This window comes from Tribolium madens, unplaced genomic scaffold, assembly GCF_015345945.1.
Source record: "Tribolium madens isolate multiple individuals breed KSU strain unplaced genomic scaffold, Tmad_KSU_1.1 Scaffold_11;HRSCAF=98;Tcas5.2_LG3b, whole genome shotgun sequence".
NCBI lineage: Eukaryota > Metazoa > Arthropoda > Insecta > Coleoptera > Tenebrionidae > Tribolium > Tribolium madens.
Window position 1 is genome coordinate 236,574 of NW_025400975.1, and position 21,746 is coordinate 258,319.

Below are 21,746 nucleotides of genomic sequence, written 5' to 3' on the forward strand. Positions count from 1 at the left end.
AGAGGACGTAGCACGAAGCAATTGGTAAAAATTATACGATTGAAAATACAATAAATTCATGAGGATAAAAATTATTTAGAATCATGAAATATACCTTATTAAATAGTAAAATATGATAAAACAATAATAATAATGGATACCAAAGTAAAAAAAAACTGAACCCCAGACTCGAACCCGCGACAACTATGATCTATTTCGCGTGCAATCCCGCAGATGGCACTAACGCAATTTAGGTTTGCTAGTCGGATTGCCAACACTAAATTATTGTCGTTAGGATGTTTTCCAAATGAGGATAAGGAAAGTTGTGTGATGTTCACACCAGATTTTTTGGAGTAGTGAATATTTTAACAGGTGATAGTAGAGTACAAAATAAGTCAAAATAAATAAACTTTTCTTATCCGAATGTTTATAGTTTCTGAGATATAGAATGAAGCTGCAACCTTCAAAATGGCATCGGAAAAATTGTTTAAAAAATGATAAACGAGGTTTGAACCTTTTGAGTACTTTATCCAAAAGTTTTTACCTTGTTTGTTGTCGGTAACATTGAGGTAATTAAATTCGGTGCTTCAACAAAAAAAAAATGTAAAATTTTTACTTACCGTTTAATAATTTTTTTTATATGAAGAGATTTTTTTCTTCTGCGCTTGTTTTTGCTAATTTTAACTCAATTTTTAAAAACAATTGTAGAGTTAAAGATTGCGCCCCAAATTTAAATTTATTCGACGAACTAAACTATATCTCAACAACTAGATATAAAGGGTAAGGCAAGTTGAATTATTTCATCATTGTAATAATGTATTTAATACCGGAGAAAAAAAAATTGCCTTTATTAACGACATTACTTGGAAAAGATCTAGGTATATACTTTTTCTGTAATAATTTCGATATAACATCAAAAGTCTGTAGAATATCGTTCCAAAAAATTAGGATCATTGAAAATTCAAAGATGAAATTATTTCATTATTTATATTTATTATTTATGCACCTATATATTTTAACAATTATATTTAATTACATCGAATTAAAATAAATTCCTTTGAAATGAACTGATTCACTGATTCTAGTCAAAAATAGGAATTTTTACAATGAAAAAATTGAATAGTATTTATTTATCAACTTATGTATTCAAGATGTTCCATAATATTAAATATTGGTTAACAAAGAATTGATGTTCTCTCGTTTACCGTTGAAAAAACTAAATTATAGCTTTATGACAAAAGTATCAAATACTGTATACATTTTACTCAGTTTGAGAAGGCAAATTCAAAAGTGCAATAAAAATAAATGGTTTCCATTTGAAATTTTCAAGTTGGCATTTTTTCGTAGTTTCAGAATTTCGAACATCTTGAAAATAATTTAATTGAATTAAGAATGGTCGATTTTGATTGCGTATAAAATTCAACGTCGAAGAATCAAATTTGTGAAAGAATATGTTTTTTCAATTTTTTCCCAAGTCACAGAAACATTGACCATAAGAGCCACAAATGACGTAAAAAATGTAGTTGCAATTCAGAATACAATTCCTTTGTTGATTTTTCAAAAGAAAACAAGAAAAAGAAAGACATGCGATTTTGATTGTTCTAATTTGACTGGATTGTTATTTGTTTTTTTCGTTTTTAAATGTTATTTTCAAAAACTAGTTAGTTCCTCTCCTGCAAAACACGTGTATTGCTGTTCGCCTAACTTTTCCTGCAACTCCTGCAAGGTTTTCTCAGATCGGTAGTTGGGTTGCAGCAGTCCAGGCGCAAGCGCCCTCCGCAGTAAAAATGTCAGATCCACAAGCAGGAACATGAAGATTGGTTATGTTGTAATGTATTACAGCATCGTTTAATTGCCGGCTATCATGTGTAATTTTCTATCGGCATTATTATCAGCATCGTTATCAACCTTGGACTGTAACCCGGAGCGGCGGTAGCAAGTCGCCAGAGTGCAGTAATGTCGCGCTGTGGAGCGAACTATTTTAGTACGAATTGATTGTGGTGGTCCGCAGGCCGAACCTCGTCTTATTTATGCAGTAAGTCCGCTTCTGGTGCGGTCACAAGGTTTTTTTTTATGGTATAGTGACGAGTGGTGTCAACACCACTCAAAAAAGCCGCCAAAATTCCGCGCTCAATCTACAATTTCAGTGATAGTGACAGTGAGATGAGCTACAAGGACCGCAGCTCACCAAATCTACTCGAAAGCGGTCTTAAATCCCTCCTTGGACATCCCGGACACAACTATCCTTTAATTAACGGTGAGTTACTTTGCCCTTTACAGGACGCTCTTGCGCGCTGACTCCGGTGCCCTTCCCCGGAGTTTTGTGACTCCGGCATGCACTTTTCATTCAGAAATTTCGTTTCTTTCTCATGTTTCCGGTACTATTTTCATTTACCGTCTACATATTTATAGTCACATGTTTCTTACAGTGTTGCGCATGTGTACAATTAAACTATTGCTTAAATGAAATGTTAATAATAAGGCGAGGAGTCGGTAGATTGACGTGTTCAAATAAATAGCACTAACGAGTTTGTTCTTTCGTGTTTGAAAACTATTTTAAAACTGAGCACATGAACACGTTATTTTTACTATTCTTGACGTCCGAATTATATGAGTGGCCTTGTCTGTGTTTCCTTCCTAAATTTCATAATTGCACTTTATCTTCATTGCATTTTATTTCAATGTTATCAAAAACATCCTTTGAAAAAAATGCTTCACTCTAAAATCAAGAATTCTGGATTCGAAAATATTGTTCATTCATTTTTTAATCAACTAATTAATGCTAATGTAAATTCGATGTCATTCACGTATTTATGTGTGTTAACATAAATTTTGAAAAAAATTTGTCAGTTTGATGACAAAGGCAATATTTTTTAAATTAAGACGTCTCCGAAACGACAAAGTTACATTTAGATCAAAAATTTCCCCTGAACTTTAAAATAATTGGCACGCAAGTGCGGTAATATATCAGGATGTATCTTAAATAACTTATTTTTGCACATTACAACAATAACAAATAAATGCAGCTGAGCTTGAAATAATATACAAATGCTACTAATTGTATATCATATTTATATAGAGTGCGCCAGAACTCGCGCTCCAGATACGATACCAAAATTCTATCTATAAAAATTTTGAAGTTATGAGATTATATTTTACACTTTCCTCTATTTATTTCTGTTGGAAAAATAATTTTTCCAAGTTTTTTTTGCTATAGATTATTAGAGATGAAAATAAGGAATCTGTATCCAAAATTGTAACTCTGTTTAATGTTACTTGTAGCTTTTATTAGCAAAATTTTTGTACCTTTACTAAATAATTATGAAAAAAGGGTGTTTTGGCTAAACCCCATATTAGAAGTATTGAGAGTTCTAACAGCGATATTTATCTAAAATTTTGATTACAGCCATAATCGTTTAGATCTTGCTTAATGAAAATGACAGCAGTTATGTTTTTTAATTGCGTTTTTAGATGACTCAAGTGATTTTGAGGGAGTTTTTATTAGACTTTCCTATACCTAAATTGAAGCGTTTTTGAAATTTTTAGACTTTTTTGAATATTTTTTTTATTCGCATCTTCTTTTCCAAAAATCAATAACTCTACCATTATTAATTAATTTAAAATCGTGTTTGGGCATATGAAAAAGAAAGGTTAGATATTTTCTTTCGTTTATTTATAATTGGAAAAATAATTAACAAACCTTCAAAATTTAAGGTTACGTTTGCGAAGCTTCAAATACTCGTAACAATTTTTTTTCAAATTGAAAGCCCCAATTTTTTCTTTACTAAATGAAAGAGAATTTAATTCTGCATCGATCTGTTTCAATATTCCCTATACCTAAATTTAATGGTTTCCAAGTTATTTTAACTTTTTTTTACAATGGAAGAAATTCATTACTATTCATGTTAGTTTTCGCATAGTTTGCCATGGAAATATTTTTCACCGAAAAAATGCAGTTTTTTTTTACAATTGTGTTATTTTTATTTTTTTTTTTGTAAATACCAATTAAATCTATTTAATCTAAATTATATACAGGGTGAATATAAAGTATGGAACCAAGCGGTTTTATTTTTAATCATTTGCCTCCGGAAAATAATAATTAATATAAATTGAAGTAATATAAAAAATGTGATCGTAATTTCAGAACGAAATTTTGTTTTGTTTTTGAGTTATGCGATTTTTTTTGTCAAAATTGCAATTTATATGAAAAAAATTTTTTGAAAAAATTAAAAATAAAGCAGATAGTTGTTTTCCTTAGAGTACAGCTTTTATGAGAAAAATGATTTTATAGTGGGTTGCTATTTAAAAAATTTAATTTTTTTGTAGAACTCAAAAATAAAAGGAAATTTCGAAAATTTTTATTCTTGTTAAATCATCACATTTTTATAGTACTTTAGCACTCATCAAATAGTTTTTTCAAAAAATAAATAGTTTAAGCAAAAAACGTTTGGTACCATACTTTTTATTCACCTGGTATAATAACTTTGATATTCTATTTTTTTCTTATTTCTATGGTAAAGTAGCTAATGATTTTTTCACAATATCAAAAGAAGTTACTATAACTTTAAAACGGTCAAATATAGGTTTAGGGAATGTTAATATATAGATCTAAGCAGAACTAAATTCTCCTCTATTTAGAGAAGAAAAAATTGGGGTGTTTTATTTAGAAAAATTGAATTAAAGGTATTTGAAGTTTCCGAAACGTAACCTTACATTTTGGCGGTTTGTTAATTATTTTTCCAATTATGAATACATCAACGGAAAGATCTAACCGTTCTCTCTCATATACCCAAATACGGTTTTAACATAATAAAAAATGGTAAAATAGGAAGATTTAAATCCAAAACTTTCTAAAGAGATCTAAATATTCGAAAACGGTTAAACTTAGGTATAGGGAAGGCTAATGAAAACTCTTTCAAAATCACTAGAGTAATCCAAAAACGCAATAAAAAATATAGCTTTCTATTCACCTCCGGTGTAACAAGAAGTGCCGCCGTCTTGAAAATATTTTCATTGAGCAGAATCTAACCGATTATGGCTATAAACAAAATTTTAGTTAAATATCATTATTAGAACTCCTAATACATATAATGTGGGGTTTAGCCGGATCAGCCTGTATACAAGATCATCATTATTAAATAGAGATAAAAAATGTAAAATGTCAAAAAATAAATGTTAAAATTTTTTGACAAATAGAATTTCTTAAAGATGTTTTCCATGTTCTTATTGGTTTCTTATCTTACTTGAAATTTTCCTCTGGGGCGCGAGTTCTGACACACCCTGTATATCTTATATGATTTTGCATTATTTTCATCTCGAAAAACTTGTGTTGATACTAATAGTCTTAAATAATAATATACAGAAATTTATTTGTATCAGTGTAATACCCTCCAATATCGGTATTTACCCACCTCTAATCCATTATTGCCCTTAGTCAATTATGAAAATGAGTAAATTAAATAAGCTTGTTGAGCAATTTGCACTTAAATAAATAATTTCACTCAATGGACGTAATATGTACTTACGTACGCATGAATTGTATGAATGCAGGTTTAAAAGTTAATTAAAGAAATTAAGGTTTTATTTAATTTCTCACTAACACAATAACGTTTTGTCAACATATTTACAACACACAGATTCTGGTGATTTCTGCAATTTTTTTTAAAATTACTTTAACTCTCGCATCAAGTTTTATTTATTTTTTGTTATCATCACACATTTCCATTTTGTGTTTACTAAGGTTCAACATAGAGTTGCTTTTAAGGTAAAAGTACATACAAGTTGGGAAAATTTTTAGCTCTTCAGAATTTAAAACTATAATTTTTTCTAATTTTTTCATGGAGGGTGTGGTAAATTAACAGGCTGCTGGTATTGGGATCTCAGGAGTGCTATTTTGTCACAAACGTTTTAATGTCTAAGCTAGAAAAAATTATAATACATTTATTCGTTTGGAAATTTTTTTATCAAAATATCTATTTAAAAACCACTTGTACAGATAATGTATGTAAAAGGTGAGAATCACAACTTGACGACTTTTGATAGATCAGAGATAGACATTTCAGAACGTGAATAAAAAAAATCACAGTAGTAAAAATAATCTCAATTTGTTTGAAAGCGATTAAAACCAATATGATTTTTTAAAATTAGTTTGTTTTTTATTTTATTAATAATATTTTTTAATAACTTTGGAGTTTTTTGTTTTTTAGTTTTTTTAAGGAAAATAAAGCACACTTTTGCTTCAGTATTCTTTAATGGAAAAACGCATTTGATAGTTATTCACATTATATTTCAGAATGCTTCATTATGTAGAAAAATTGATTAATGTCTTTGGTAATTTACAGTTACAAACATATACCTATTTTATAAATGACGGAAAATAAACTGTATAATAGTAAAAGTAAAAATATTTATTAAATAAGTACCTCACACACACAGTAACACAGAGTTTTTATCTCATTTTGAGTATTTGTAACTGATTGCAAAATTCAATAGTTTTAATTTTTTTTATGAAAAAGCGCATTATCAAAAAAATACAGTAATATAAGTGGGTAATCAACAATACGCCAAAAATAAATAAAAAAATTCTTCCCTACAGTTTTTTTATAAAAAAATAAAATGGCCAAAAATAGAGGTTTTTTTAAATTTATTTTTAAACGGCACCGATAAAAATTTCAAATTTATATATATTGCTGCTAAGGCCATCAAAAAGTTATGATATTTTTTTCAGAATTTTTAAATAACGATTTATTTTTTTATTCAGTATAGTTCAACCTTAATCTCATGAAACAACACGCTTGCTACACACTCCTGAAGTCAAAATCTCTTGATTCTTGATTATTAATTGCTCTATTAACAACACTTTCCATAATCTGTGCATAAGTAATAGATTATTAAATAAATACAATGAAGAAAACTGCAACTTCCTCCGCTCTAACATAAATAAAATAAAAGTGGTAGCAGTTCAAGACTTAAAATGAAGATGTTAATCGTTCCATCACGTTAAAAACTAGAAAATAAAATGAATATTATGTCAAAGATAAGCTCACAAGTGTTTGTTTGTCGTTTAACACATAACGTAAAAGTAAATAGGTAAACTTGAAATACGTCATCCATCCTCGACAACAATGTTTAATGTGTCAGTAAGAATATATAATTTAATGGAATTTACATATTCTTCATTTGTCAGATACTCATTGTTGTTAATAATTTTTTTATCTTAAGGTGTTTTACATTTAAATAAAATTTTAAGGTACGGATATTTCTAATAGAATATTACAACCGAGACGAGAATAGTATATTATATTACAAGGTAGAGTCGAGAGTTTTTATAGCCGAGCTGTTTATTACACGAGATGCGTAGCATCGAGGGAAATAATAAATGGGAGGCTATAAAAATCTTCTCTATCGTGTTTTTTTATTTAAATGGTTTTTAATTTTTTTAATTTTAATTGTTATTAATCGTCTGCGACTCGTTTTTTAAACTTCACCTTCGTGAATAATAGCCATCATTATACGCTCGTTGAATAATATACTATTCTCATTGAGCTCACTGCTTAAAGAATTATAATGCTATTCTATTTTTATGTTTATTGAGATAATTAATGAAGCCTTGACAATTTCCATCATTAAAGACTTCACGCGCTTGTCTGAAATGTGTTATGTTAGTCACGGAGTTTTTGCTCAATTTTTTATCAAGGGGACTCCGTCGTGTCAAACTTTTATTTCTCAACCTTTGATAAATCGAGAACTTTGAACACGAATGTGTAAAATTCCTCTTACTATAATATTACCTTATCTGAAGTCTTATCTGTTCGTTTGTGTCTCCTAAAAGTATAATTCATTTTTTCGAGGATCTTGCTGATAACCGACTTATTTAATAAAATTAGTTGCCAAAATAATTCTGCACGAGTTTTAGAAAAAAAAAAGTAGATAAAAATATAGTTGCACAATTATTTTGAAACTGTTTTCCAAGATAACAATTAATGTCAAGCTATCTAGATGATAAGGTCGATAAAATTTTACTAGACTCCACACTTAAAATTTTGTACTATATTGATAGACTTTTTTAAATTTAGTTTCCTTCCTTGCGATGTTATTTGCATGGAAGTTTTTCTGTATTTTCTATTTATATGCGCATTTAAATCGATTTTCCTTCTCCAATAAATGTTATAAATTTTGCACCGATAACACAATAACCTCCGAAGATCATGCGAATACTAAAGTACACACGTTAATGATATTTTGTTTACTTAATTTTAGTTGTGTTGATTCAATTAATTAATTAAAAATTATGCTTCGAAAGGTCTTCACAAATCAATGGTAAAAATGATTCACTCTGGGTATTTGTAGAAAAAACACTGTAACAAATGCAACGAGACGTTTGATAATAAGATAAACACAAGTATTAGATATTTCTTGACGCCCACATGTGTATTTTAAAATGTGTGTTTTCTGTAGTTTTCGCAGTCAGCTGACTATTATTAGGACAGTGCTGGACTACCATCACGTGAAAATTCCTGACATAATGCCAAGAAAATTACCGATAATACATAGTTATGTTATGTTATTTACTGCATTGAATGAACCTATGATTTTTACACAAGGTAGAGAAGTGATTTTTTTCTAACTGAGCTGTTTATTCCCCGAGATGCATAGCATCCAGGGAAATAATAATAGATACGAGGTTGCAAAAATCTTCTCTAGTGTGTTTTATATATATTTTTTTTAGTACTAGCACATTTATTACCCAACGGTAAATAATATAATCTTATTCACAACTACTATTTTTGTAAATTTATTATTATCTTCGGTAATTTATTAATTACTTACCTGATTTATTATTGTAATTATTGTAAATCTAAGAAGGAGTTTTCTAACTTGATGATAAGAAATATTTGTTAAATAAGATAGAAACTTCAAAGAAACGGGAAAAAGAGTTAAAATGTGCTCTACTACCGGTAGTATTTCAACATAAAATAAACATATTTGTTGTTTTGACAATTTTGACAAATATAGAAGCATTAGAGGTGGGGTTATTCCATTGTTTTTTAATGAAAAAATTTAAGTTGATTTTGCATTAATTTCATCTAGAAATATTTTCGTTAGTACCTGTGATGATAATAAATCTAGATGGATTTGTATCAATGCAATAGCCTCCAATATCGTTATTTCCCACCTCTAATCCACTACTGCCCTTGGTCAGTAATGAAAATGATTATTGATCACTAGGAGAGAAAAACAACTTTATCACTTCTCGATTAAATAATAAATAATGGAACTTTTTGCAACTACTAGTGAAAAAATAAGATGAGGTACATTTGGGATTACAGAAACTAGTTATTCTTTTCAATATTAGAATTACCCAAGTTGGAAATGATTCACGATTTGCGTTGTGCGGTGGAATCTAAAAATTAACTCGCGATAAATGTGGAACAAAATATTTGTTGTAGACGATTTTTGATTAGTGCGGAAACGTATGCGATCATTTAATTTGCGTATTTGGAAATAGTTAATCTGTTTATTAACTTAATTTACTCGTAGTTATATTCTGAATAATGTTATTTGAATGTCACTTTGTAAAAATATAAATATGATAGTTTAATATATTAATATTTTGATAAATTGTCCAAAATACCAAGCGTGGCTACATTATTGTTTATTATAAGTGAATGTCGAGAGATCAACGTTTTTGGGTCAAATTAATAACTAACTACACGCTTTTGTTGAGATAAAACAGATAAAAACCGCTTCTGTTCGATAATGATTTTGATCTACAATTTTTATCTTTAAAAAGTGGAAAAAAATTAACTCAAAAACTTATTAATTGACTATTGTCTGTACCAAATAAAGTTGAATAATTTATTTGCTTTGTCACCTGTTTTGTAAAATGGTTATCAATGAGTTAATGTCAATGTCACTATCCTAAATTATAATACAAATTTTGCCTACAGTTGGTACAATTGTATTACATTACCATCACAAATGATTGCGTAGAAATTTTCCCTAATAAATAGAATAGGATAATATATCATGTCTTGTTAGTTACTACTAATCATGTGACACAATTATTAAAACGGACAAGTTAAAAAAAATATGGGCAAGTAAATTAGAGGAAAATTAATTCAATGCAAATTCCTGGTCAAAATACCTTTCATTTGAGTGCCATTTAAAATTTTGAAAAGGTTGTTTTTATTACAAAGGGGGTTGCTACAACTTTCAAAAGTACAATAAAAGGTGTCTCCTTGTAAATAAAAATTGGCCTGTCCCTGAATTTCCTAATTTTTGTTTAGTTTTCTGAGATATTCAAGGTGGATTGATTATTTGGTTATTAATTATTAAACTTCAAAAATGTATACTTTGAATTTTTGTTTTTGTCATTTTGTCAAATATACAGTGGAACTTCTCTATAACGAGTCCCGGTTATAACGAAAAATCGGCTTTAATGAAAATTCTCCCTCTATAGCGAGTATTTTTCTGGAATTGAAGTGGATATAACAACACTTTTATTTTTTGTCCAATTCTGAGAAATTTCGGAAACAGATCGGTTATAACGAGAGTTCCTAAAAGAAATAAAAACCCTGCGAATTTCCATTACGTATTGTGTATTAGAATTTTTTGGATATGTCGTTTTGCGTGCTAATAGTCTTATTTTTCTCACTTTTTCAGTCTTGAATAACTTTTCAAGCAGAGAACACTTTGTCTTTCTGTATCAATATGTCGTCTTCGAGAAGAAAAATATTTTCTATCAAAGAAAAAATATCAATAATAAAAGAATTCGAAAGTGGTAAAAAATAATCTGTAATCTGCAAAGAGAAAAATTTAGCCAATTCTACATTGGCAACAATTTTGAAGAACAAGGACAAGATTACGAGTTCAACTGGTGAATTTTCGTCAAAAATGAAGAAGTTACATACTGCTAAAAATTAGATAAAGCCGTTCTTACGTGGTCTAAAGTGAATCGCGAATCCAATGTGCCCATAAGTGGGGCCATGTTAAAAGAAACTAATACATTTTGATGCGACTCGTAGCTTTTGTATGTGTTTTTATAAAAAAGAACTTTTCTGAAATACACTACATCACGAATTCTACACATTAGAAACACTCTAATTTAAATTTTTCTTGGCAACACGTTTGGGTATATTTTTTATTTGAAAATAGTCTTAAAAGACAACATTCAGAATTATTTCTCTTTTACACTAGTCCATTAACAATTTTAAAATAATTCAGCAGAGTTAAAAATTAGTTCGTTCACCTTCCAAATTATATTTTCGGATCTTTTTTTAGTTCATTATTAGCAAATGAATGTACAAATGTCAAACTAACCAAAGTTTAATAATCAAGATGGCCACCATTCCTTCTTATTAACATTAACATTATTTTCGAATTTCCACTTTTGCATCAAGGTGACCTAAAAGAAATGACATTAATAAAACCCACATAACATAGGTTTGAAATAATTTTTTTCCAAATCTATTGCTTGCGAAAATTTAAGCACAAATTTCACACACACGTGCGAAAAACCATCATCACGATTACAAATGCAACATGCAACTTGCATTCTTGGATGCATTGCGCTTGTCATTTACTGAACCACCTTCTGCTATCCTGGTAGGTGGGATGCAGTTATGGTGGTGACGTCATAAAGTGCAACTGCACTTGGCCGTTGTCGGAGAGCTGAAAATAACATCACCTGCTGCGGCTTATGCAGCATTCCACTTGACGTTGTTTCATCAATTAATGGAGCTGAAACTCTGGAAAATGAGAGAATAATTTTTGTTACGTTGGTCTAAAGTTTGTATTTTTACAGGGTGAACAAAAAACAAAAAACAAGATCTAGTTTCTAAAGTGATTTGATTTGAAAAAGATTTGCCCTTATATTTAAGACTCGTGCCTCTTAAACTTCTAGATCCTCTTTGCTCAATGATCAGTGGTCATTTTTACAACAAAAAAACTCTTTATTTGCTTTAAGTAAACAAACAGTTTTTGTTTATTCTAATTAGAACAAAGAAGGTGCAATTGACCATTTTTAAGCAAAAGAAGAATTTTAAAACAAATACTTTTATAAAAATGCAATTAACATACATTTCTCCTATATGGCGTAATACTTAAATAGCAAACCTTAACTTCAAAAAATCATATCTTGAAAACTACTCGGTATATTATTTTAAAAATTTGGATTCTTACTAATAAAAAGATGCTCTTCACGATGGTGTCGAAGAAAAAAAAATTACTCATAGGGTTTTTCTTAAATTACTTCGATTTACTTCGAACTTCTTCGAACACGTTCGAAGAAAAGCTTGCCAATATTCTATTTCAAATTTTATATCATTCTAAAGGGCAAGGCCATCTTTTTAGAATGGTCTTTATTTGAAGTAAATCGGCCTAATAGTTATTGAGTAAGGATTTTTTAAAGTTAAAGGATTTTAAATTCAATTAAATTAGAAAAAAAATATTTTGTTCAAAGTGTGTGGACTTTTAAAATTTTTTTTAGTGCATTTGATTTGTCTCACTGAGACAAAATTTGTCAAGTTGTCACGACATGATTTTTTTTGTCGCCTTGTGTGATCGTGTTTTGAGAATTAAATTTTGTTTTGTTTTTGAGTTATGTGATTATTTTCAAAATGAAAATTGAATAAAATGTAAATAGTTGTAATGCTTAGATCATTACTTTTGGGTAAAAAAAGGTTTTATAGTGGGTTGTCATTCGAAAAAATTACAAATTTTGCAGAACTTAAAACAAAAAAAATTCAAAAAATGTTATTTACATCACATTTTTACAGTATTTTGTCGTTCACCTGGTATATTTTTTACTTTATTGTATTTGTATTGTATCTAAACAGCAATTTTTTCTTCAAGAACCATGCTTGTTCTCACAGAAGCAATAATCACTTAATCAACCAAAAATAATTATCAAATATGAAAAAATGAAAGGTTTGGTATTTTAATTAATAAACTGGACTGTCAATTATTTTAAATTTATAATGTTTTAAAGTCTATTTTTTTTTCGTAGACCAAACTAAGATAATCGTCACATGATGGAATTATTTGAAATATTTGTTATATTGTGGTTTTCCATTTGTTTTACTTCTCAAATCCGTACACATTTTGTTTAAAACACGCCCCAAATTAATTAATTGCTTTTCATAAATTAAATATTTAACATTGCTTAATATTTGTTTACCATGATTTATTATTAAAGTAAAAAGATGAATTTAGGATGCGAAACATTGCAAACTATTTTTTATTGGGACTTGAAACGTACGACTATTTCGAAAATCTATTGATTAGAAATTTTGTCAGGGTTGTGATTTTGTAATTTGCTAATTAATTAAAAGAATTTGATGATGCCATGACCTAAGCACCAGACAATTAGCCACGTTTTTATCAGTCGAAAACATGCAGACGATCAACGAAGGAAAATTTTGCCACAGTTATAATACCATACGACAAAATAAACACAATAAAACTTGACACGTGTTTAGGATCCTTTTTCGTTTCCTTGTTTTAATATCAAATGTGAAAGAAAAAAATACTAAATCTGATTTTTATATCAGCACCTGTCTGAAAGCATTTTTTTGATAACATATTTACTTGATACTTAGACCTAGTAACTTCATATCTACAATCATATTATGTTCATTTCCTTAGTATTACTCCACTTTTGTCGCTTACATACAGGCTGACTAAAAACATTAGAAGTATTGGGAGTTCTGATATTGATATCTATCTAAAAATTTGTTTAGGTATATTCCGGATATACCGGAAGTGGACTTTGTTATTTTAAATAGAAAGCAATCTTTTTTTATTGCTTTTTTGGATTTGAGAGATTTTCCTTTACCTAAGTTTAGGAGTTTTCGAAATATTTAGATTTTTTAGATTTGCACCTTCCTTTCCAAAAATGAATAACTCTGCTATTTTTAATTATTTTGATATCATGTTTGGGCATATGAAAGAGAATGGTGAGACCATTCTTTTGTTTATTTTTGATTGAAAAAATAATTAACAAATTTCCAAAATTTGGGAAACTTCAAATACCCATAATTCAATTTTTCCAAATGGAAGGTTCTAATTTTTTGTTTATTAAATGAAGAAGAATTTAATTCTGTATCAATCTGAATCAACATTTTTTATACCTTTGTTAATGGTTTCTAATAGTTTCTTGACACCGGAACACTCTGTATATTTTTATCTAAACAGCATCATTTGAATTATCAAAAAATCAAAAGCTTTAAAGTTCATCTATGACTAATATAAGATAAAAATTTAATTATACTTTAATAAAAGTCAAGATGTTTTGTTTCAAAAAAAAATTGTTATACAGGGTGTCCCAAGTTAAAAAAAAATTGCTAATGCAAACGATAGAGGATTTCAAATTATTAATTGCAATTTTTTCTACATGATAAAATTCTTTGATTTTTGCTAATGGTAACTGTGAAAATTGAATAATGTAAAAGTTGATAGATTTTGAGTAATTAACATTTTAATATTAAAAATATGGAATTCTGGTGTATTTAATCATGTATCGTTTACACTATCAAAATTCTTATTAAATCAATTAGAAATGTTTGTTTTTGTGCCGGCCCTAAAACTTGGGACACCCTGTACATTATTATTTATATTATATTATCATAATGTTTCAACACAGTATTAAAATTTTAATAATTTCATTAAAATTTTGTATAATATATTTTTTTACATTTATATTCCCAGTACTAAACTTGAACTAGAACTAGTAGATTTTAATTTGCAATGTTTGTACTCAATGTTTGAAAATTGTTTAATTTCTTTTACGTATTTGTATTGTCTACACTTTTTTTACGTATTGTATTAATTATTATTACCTGAGAACGGGTACTTTGTAGTTATATTTAGTTTTATATTTATAGCAAGTTATTTATATCTAGCATTGAAAACAAACATGAAAACTTACACCATAGTAAATAATCCTCAGATAGGTATTGTAGCGTAAAAGTACAGGGTGATTTTAATAGTTGTGCACAAAGAACTAAAAAATGCAAGTTTTTTATTTTTTCTTATTCGAATAATGTTGAGTTGTTTTGGCATCTTTTTTCCTCTACTATCACCCATTAAAATTTCTGTAAAACTATTAAAATCACTCTGTATATATCGGTGATGCAATTCTGAAAGCAAATGAGTTTTTATGGTTGCCTATATTCATTTGAATATACACAAGATTATTTTTTCCCACTCTCATGAATATTCGCAAGTTCGAAGAAGATTCAAACGTGATTTGTACTTTTATTTTTAATTTGCTATTCTACTCTACATTATGATAGCGTAACTTCCTATATATATGCTGTTGTCATAGTTACCTGACAAGCCTCGCACCTTAGTCCACGTGAGTTTTATAAACACGGTGTCGAACATGTGACCATTGATCTCTTACTACCATTTCTGTGTTTCTAATTAAAATTCATTCTACTCATAATAAACAAGTATGTTTAAAATATTGCTACCGCAAGCTATGATCCAAAACTGTACTGATTTATTTGCGCAAATTTTTGATACTTAATTAATTAACTGTTTCTTTTCCATTGCCTTAGAGCATGGAGAAATTACGGAAAATTTGACTTTTGATTACAAAAAAATTAAATACCTTTTTTTCTTGCTTTTTTATACAATACACTCTCCATCCACCCACATTTCAGTGCTTTTAAATAAATTATCACAGTTTTAAGGTTCCTTGATTCCGCTAACTTTCACTTCCCCGTTATAATATTATTTATTGCAAATTTATGTTGATTTATCAAGTTACGTTTCGATTTTTGGTGTCCCCTCCTTATTAAATCTTGGAGTAATTAAAACACATTCGCTTTACAAAAATGCTGGTTTTAAAATGCACGAATTTAAATAGAAAGTGCGTACAAAATTTAATTATACGTTCAGCGGAACGGCACGATTAAAAAAAAATTTTATTTAGTATTATCGTTTTGTTCATCTTCAAAGATTTTTACATTTTTTAACTATCCAATGTTTTTGACTATTTTGCAATTAGTAATTAGTAGTAGAATATTGTTTGTTTTGACTTATCAGCCTAAATGTCAAAATTCAAGCTTTCTATGAAAGTACGTTTTTAAAGTAAGAAAACAAATGTTTCAGTATGTGGTCTGAGCAGGTCTGCCTTCTCAGTAGACACCTACATCGTTGGTAACTTTCACTTTTATCGACTTGAAAGAAATGGTGAATATAATATGTGTAGGAATTAATTATCGTAAAAATGAACTTGTTTTATCTTAAAACGAACGATAAACACTGGAGTATTTATTATAGCTAGTTAATATTATTATGCCTTATGTAAAGTTATTCATGACTGATTATGATTATAATCATAATTGTTAATCTTTTAAAAGAGTATGTGTACTAATTAAGTGTGTAATAAGAAAAAATACTGGTGGCACCTGGACATGGAAGTGTGGTCGTCAAATTTTTTAATTAAAAAAAAATAAAAATTAATTAAAAAAATTACACGCCGAAATTAATTTGTCAATATAATTCAACATGTAAAATGGTTAACACAATTTTTTGTGCAAACAAATATTTATTACGTTTATAGGTTAGGAGACCCAAAAAGAGTGCGTTAACAGCCTTGTATGTTTTAATGTTGGTGCAATTGCGCGAAATTTGCTTTTAATAAACTTACTAGTTTTCTGAATTTTCGGTGGCGAATATGAACAAATCGTGAGATTACACACAATAATGACAAATGCCAGACGCAAAATTCCCTAAATTTATTTTTTTTCTCCTTAAAAACGGCTATAGGTGTAGAAAAACTATTTTAAGCTGACTATATTTGACATTTATGCTTTGAGATAAAACGAAATTAGTTTTTCTAGTTGAAACTGAATGAAGTAAAACAAAATTTAATTCTGAATTAGATCAAATTATAAATTTTGATTTTACACACTTATCATATCGAAAGTTTATTTGAACGTGAAATGTTTTATTTATTATGACTACTTGACATAGTTTTTTATTAGGTATCGATCATGTTTTGTCTAATGAAATGGGATCTGAATTTAAACATTCTTTTATTAGCAATAAAAATTGGTCACAATTACTGATTTTATTCGTTTTTGATCATTCAATGGAAATTATTGTCAAATTAGTACATTATCAACTTTTTTAATTAGAATGGTATACTAAAATACGAGTTGCATATAAAATATACTACATAATTTTTTCTATATTGCGTTTTGATGATATTTTTAAAGAAAAAAATTAGTTCTATTAATTTTTTATGTTTACAGCCGAAAATTCAGAAAATTAAAGTCTATTTTTCTTAAAATAATTGTTAAAGTGTTGTCATGTTGGTATCAGTCACTAGTTATTTGATGTCATTACGTTGGCAACGTAATTGCGCTACTGAAGGCGCAATTTAAAATAAAAAGTACAACGGTGAAGGTGGAATTAGTTGGAATTATTTCTGTGACGTTGCGGATGGCGAAAATACGCACCCCGAACAGAGGCGAAATGTTTTTTTTTTGTGGATTCTGCCGTTTTTGGGGAAATTATTACGATAATAAGTCAGTCTAGCTCTCGTACGAGTTGAAATTTGAAAATTTTGAATCAGATTCTGAAAATGAATAAAAATGTATATTATCCATTAAATAAATTTTTCCCGTTTAGCAGTTCCATTTTCCGTCTTATTTCTTTTTGGTAAAAAATTTGCTTGAAACTTTTCTGGTATTTGAAAATTACTAACATAACCTTAAACATAATCTAGGGAGATTTTAATATACAAATGATCCGAAAATAAAGTAATTTTAGTAGTAATTTTAGTAATTTTATTGGCATTGTAATCAACATTAAAAGCAGACAATCAGATACACAAGAAGACCAGTACAATGAAATTATAAAAATAAATGTAAACATTAGTATTTATAGACAAATTATTTTTGTTGGTGGCAATTTTTGAACTTTTGTGACGCTATCTGCGTCTAGGATTTCAAAAGTTTGCTTAAATTGAAGAAGATATTGCTGCGCAAGGACATTAAAATCACTATGAGAGTAGATCCTTAATTATTGTTAATTTTCATTTAAAAAAATTGTAACTTTTTAAAAAGAAAGCAAATCTTTTAGGTATTATTTCAGTCACGTGATTCGTTTTTATACTCTACAGGATGAACAAACCAAGCAGAACGAAATTTTGTTGATAAAAATTGAATAAGATGTAGATAGTTGTAAAAAACAGTTTATAGCTGGTTACGATTTGGAAAAATTAACATTTTTTTTGAAGAAATGAAAAAACGTTTGGTTCACCTGGTAGATTACAAAGTGTGCACTTGTAAATATAGAAGCGAGAAATTTCCGCCGCAACAATAAGGCGGGCACGAGTCGTGGCACGTTGCAAGCTGCGTGAATAAAATCGTCCACGTGTGATCTGGTGTGTTTTGCACCCCCAGACTCTTCTCACCTGGAGGCATATCTTTGTAGTCAGTATTTCCTGATAAGCTTTCAATTTCGGTCGTGCTTAGACCAGTTTTTAGTGATTGAATTTCGACCGTCTTTTACCGTTTGTGTGAAATTTTTTGATTCTTAAGCAAACGGGGTTGTAACATTCCAAATTTTCATTGTTATTATATACCGCGATTGTTAGTTGTGGTCATTTGATACCATTTGCTTTTTTAATTGAGTTGTTTCATTCGATGTATCTAAAGTCTGTTTTTTAACGGAAATCACCAAGTCAAAATTTTGGAGAAAAAAGTGCTGTTTGTTTTCTGTTTTTGTCTTAAAAATTCTGTTAAAAATTTGAATAAGTAAGTACAATGTTGTGGGCAAAAATTAAAAGTCAGACTCACGATGTTATGTACGTTTTTAAATGACATTAAAATTACCGATTTTTTATCAATTTCTGTGCTTTTTCTTCGACCAAATAGAAGTTTTTTGTTGATTTCAGGAAGGTAAAAATGCGAGTTTTCAACTACTCTTTCAAAAACAGTTTAAAGTATAGCCATTGGTATGATAACAGCTTTGCCACATCAAATCAATATGTAGAAATGAAAAAATTATAAATAACTATAAAACTGGAAAAACATTTTTGTAAAAAAAACCTTATTTTATTAAAACTGTTTTTTTTAATGTATTTCAAAAAAAAAGAAAAAAAACGGTAATAGAAGAAAGCAAAATATGTAAAACATTGAAACTTTATCAAATTTTAGGTATCTTAGATCATTTAAATTAATTGATTTAATAATAATAGTTGTAACAAGGAAAAAAAATTGGCTTGTTTCAAATAATATTTATAATAAGTAAATGTTTACACATTAAATTGTCAAAAGCATTATACATCTCATTTAGTAATCGGCGCTTAATAATTTCGATTTGTGCACTCGCTTCAATAAAAATTATGAAATAGAAGAGTATTTAACATTTCCGTTTAAAAAGAAACAGACTTTTCTTATTTTTCGATTTTTTCGTTACATTTTATTTTAACAACTTACAACAAAAAATCAATTTTATTTACTTTTTTTCATTAATATTTTTCAATTTTCACTATTACGCAGTCTTCACCTATAGCTTTGTAAGCAATAGCGTTGGATATTTTAAATTTTGGAATTTTTTTTAACTTTTAGCGGTTAAGTTTTACAATAATCAAATTTGGTTATAAGTAATTTGTATCTCTGTTGTTTACAAATATTTATTCAAAGATGACTACATTTTTAAATTATATTTTTCTATTAAAATTCACATTTTGCATTTAGAAATGTAATCACTAAGCCATAATTTGAAAAATCGTCGCAAAAACGCACCAAATAGTCTAATCCGTTTCCACTTCACAGCTCTTCTGACTAAAAGACTTTGTGAACGCACAAACATTTAATAAAATTCGAACATAGTGTAAAAAATTTCGGGCCCAACATGGCCTCGGGATAATTATGGTTACATTGCAATGAGCGCCGAATATCAGGACCGGGCCCAATTCTACGAGGACCCAAACGGGTCTTACGTTGGATGGGAGCAAACGCGACAATGGATTCCTTCCTTTTATAACAATCCGGGAGGTAATTCCCCGGGTTCACAATCGCATCCACCATGCCAAGGTATAGTCGATGTTAAACGAATGTGAGAAAACTGGAAACTTGCATGCCTTTCGATATTTGTTTTTGACCAGGTAATAGTATATTATGTCACAAAGCTGGTTATTACCCGAGATGCGTAGCATCGAGGGAAGTAATAAGTGCGAGGCTATAGAAATCTTCCCCACCGTGTTTTATATATTTTTTTCACTACTAGCACATTTATTACACTGAAATACAACTTTGAAGTATATAACCTCACTTAATAGGCATGTTGACGTAACATGTCGTTATTTACAATTGAGGTTATGTAATTTTTTAACTTCATAATATGCAATATTTGTTAAACTAACATAGAAACTGCAAAAAAGGGGAAAATTGATAAAATTTGGCCTACCACTGCTGGTATTTCAACAAGAAATAAGCCCTTTGTGGGGTTATTATGGTGTTTTTTAATGAGGAAAAAGTCTTTTTATTTGATTTTGTATTAATTTCATTTCCGTTAGATAATTATCTAATCTTTTATTGCTCTTGGTCATAATGAGAATGATTATTGACCACTAGTAGAGAATAACAACTTTACAACCTCTCGACAAACTAAATTGTGGTACAATTTGTAACAAGTTGTGAAAAAAAATTCCTCTTCTTTGAATACAAAAGGGTTATTTTTTCGAATCTGTTACATATTTATCGAATTGTTGTTAGGCGATTTTTATTGTGTGACCTTGCTAAGAAGACATCTCAAACACGTTTCAAAGACGTGTGTAGTTTTATATCCTTCTTTAATATTTTATTTGTTAGCAATCGTGGTTAATTTTTCTACAATTTCTGTCCTTATGGAATACTCATTTTTATGATAACATGCAGTATTTTCCGGTTATTAATTTCATTTTCCTAATAGATTACATTATCATGGATTCCCATGTGAGAGTTCTGTTTCTTCGATCCAATCAGTTTTATGAAGCACTCTTTATATTAAAATGTTTTAAAACTACCTTTCTAGTGAAATTGTTTTGGTCCCATAAGAGGACACTTAAGCTTATTAAAGGAAATATTTTGCATGACGTTTTTTATTCATAAGTACATTTAAATAATTTCCCTCTTTTTATAAGCAAATTGTGTGCCTAAGACATCTTTTTTCACTTATTTTTTAATAGCTGTTCAAGTTTACTAGTTTTAAAATAGCATGGCCTTGAGTATTTCCCCGAAGAATATTAAAATAACAAAGTAGATGCCTGAGTCTAATCACAGAAATCATAGTTGATGACGCCTCTTGATTCTTATTTATGTCTTTTAAGTGTAAGTTATGGTAAATTTTAAATTAAATTTTAAGCCATACAATATTTTGTTCTATTTTATATTTCGATAAATGAGTATTAGTAGTTACCTTTTAAGAAATATTTGGCTTCCTACAAAGGTTTAGTTATTTCAATTAAAACAAAATCGAAACGGATGGTTTATTTTCAGAAATAAACTAGTCTGAAATTGTCTAACAACAAATTCATGCTTGTTATAGATACTAGAAAAAGAAACTGCACGAAATTTTGTAAATTCGGTCGCCCACGCTAATGTACTTATTTCTTAGAAACACTGTATAATATGTTGTGTTTGAGAATAATTGTATTACTGGATTTATTTTGTTACAAAGCTAACTCCTCTTACAAACAATGAATTTTTATCTATTATTATTATTTAAAAAAAGAGGAATCTACAGGGAGAAGGAAAATAAAA

The 21,746-nt window shown here is 28.6% G+C and overlaps 1 protein-coding gene across 1 annotated transcript in view; it reads left to right on the top strand.

Annotated features, from left to right (window-relative positions):
• Positions 1–1,756: 1,756 nt before the first annotated feature.
• The window catches only part of LOC123004858 (hepatic leukemia factor), a 60,798-nt gene continuing 40,808 nt past the window's right edge, over positions 1,757–21,746 (top strand). Inside the window, exon 1 of the mRNA XM_044398378.1 lies at positions 1,757–2,236. Within this exon, the coding sequence (XP_044254313.1) occupies positions 2,143–2,236 (94 nt within the window). The 5' untranslated portion in view covers positions 1,757–2,142. The remainder of the gene's footprint in view (positions 2,237–21,746) is intronic.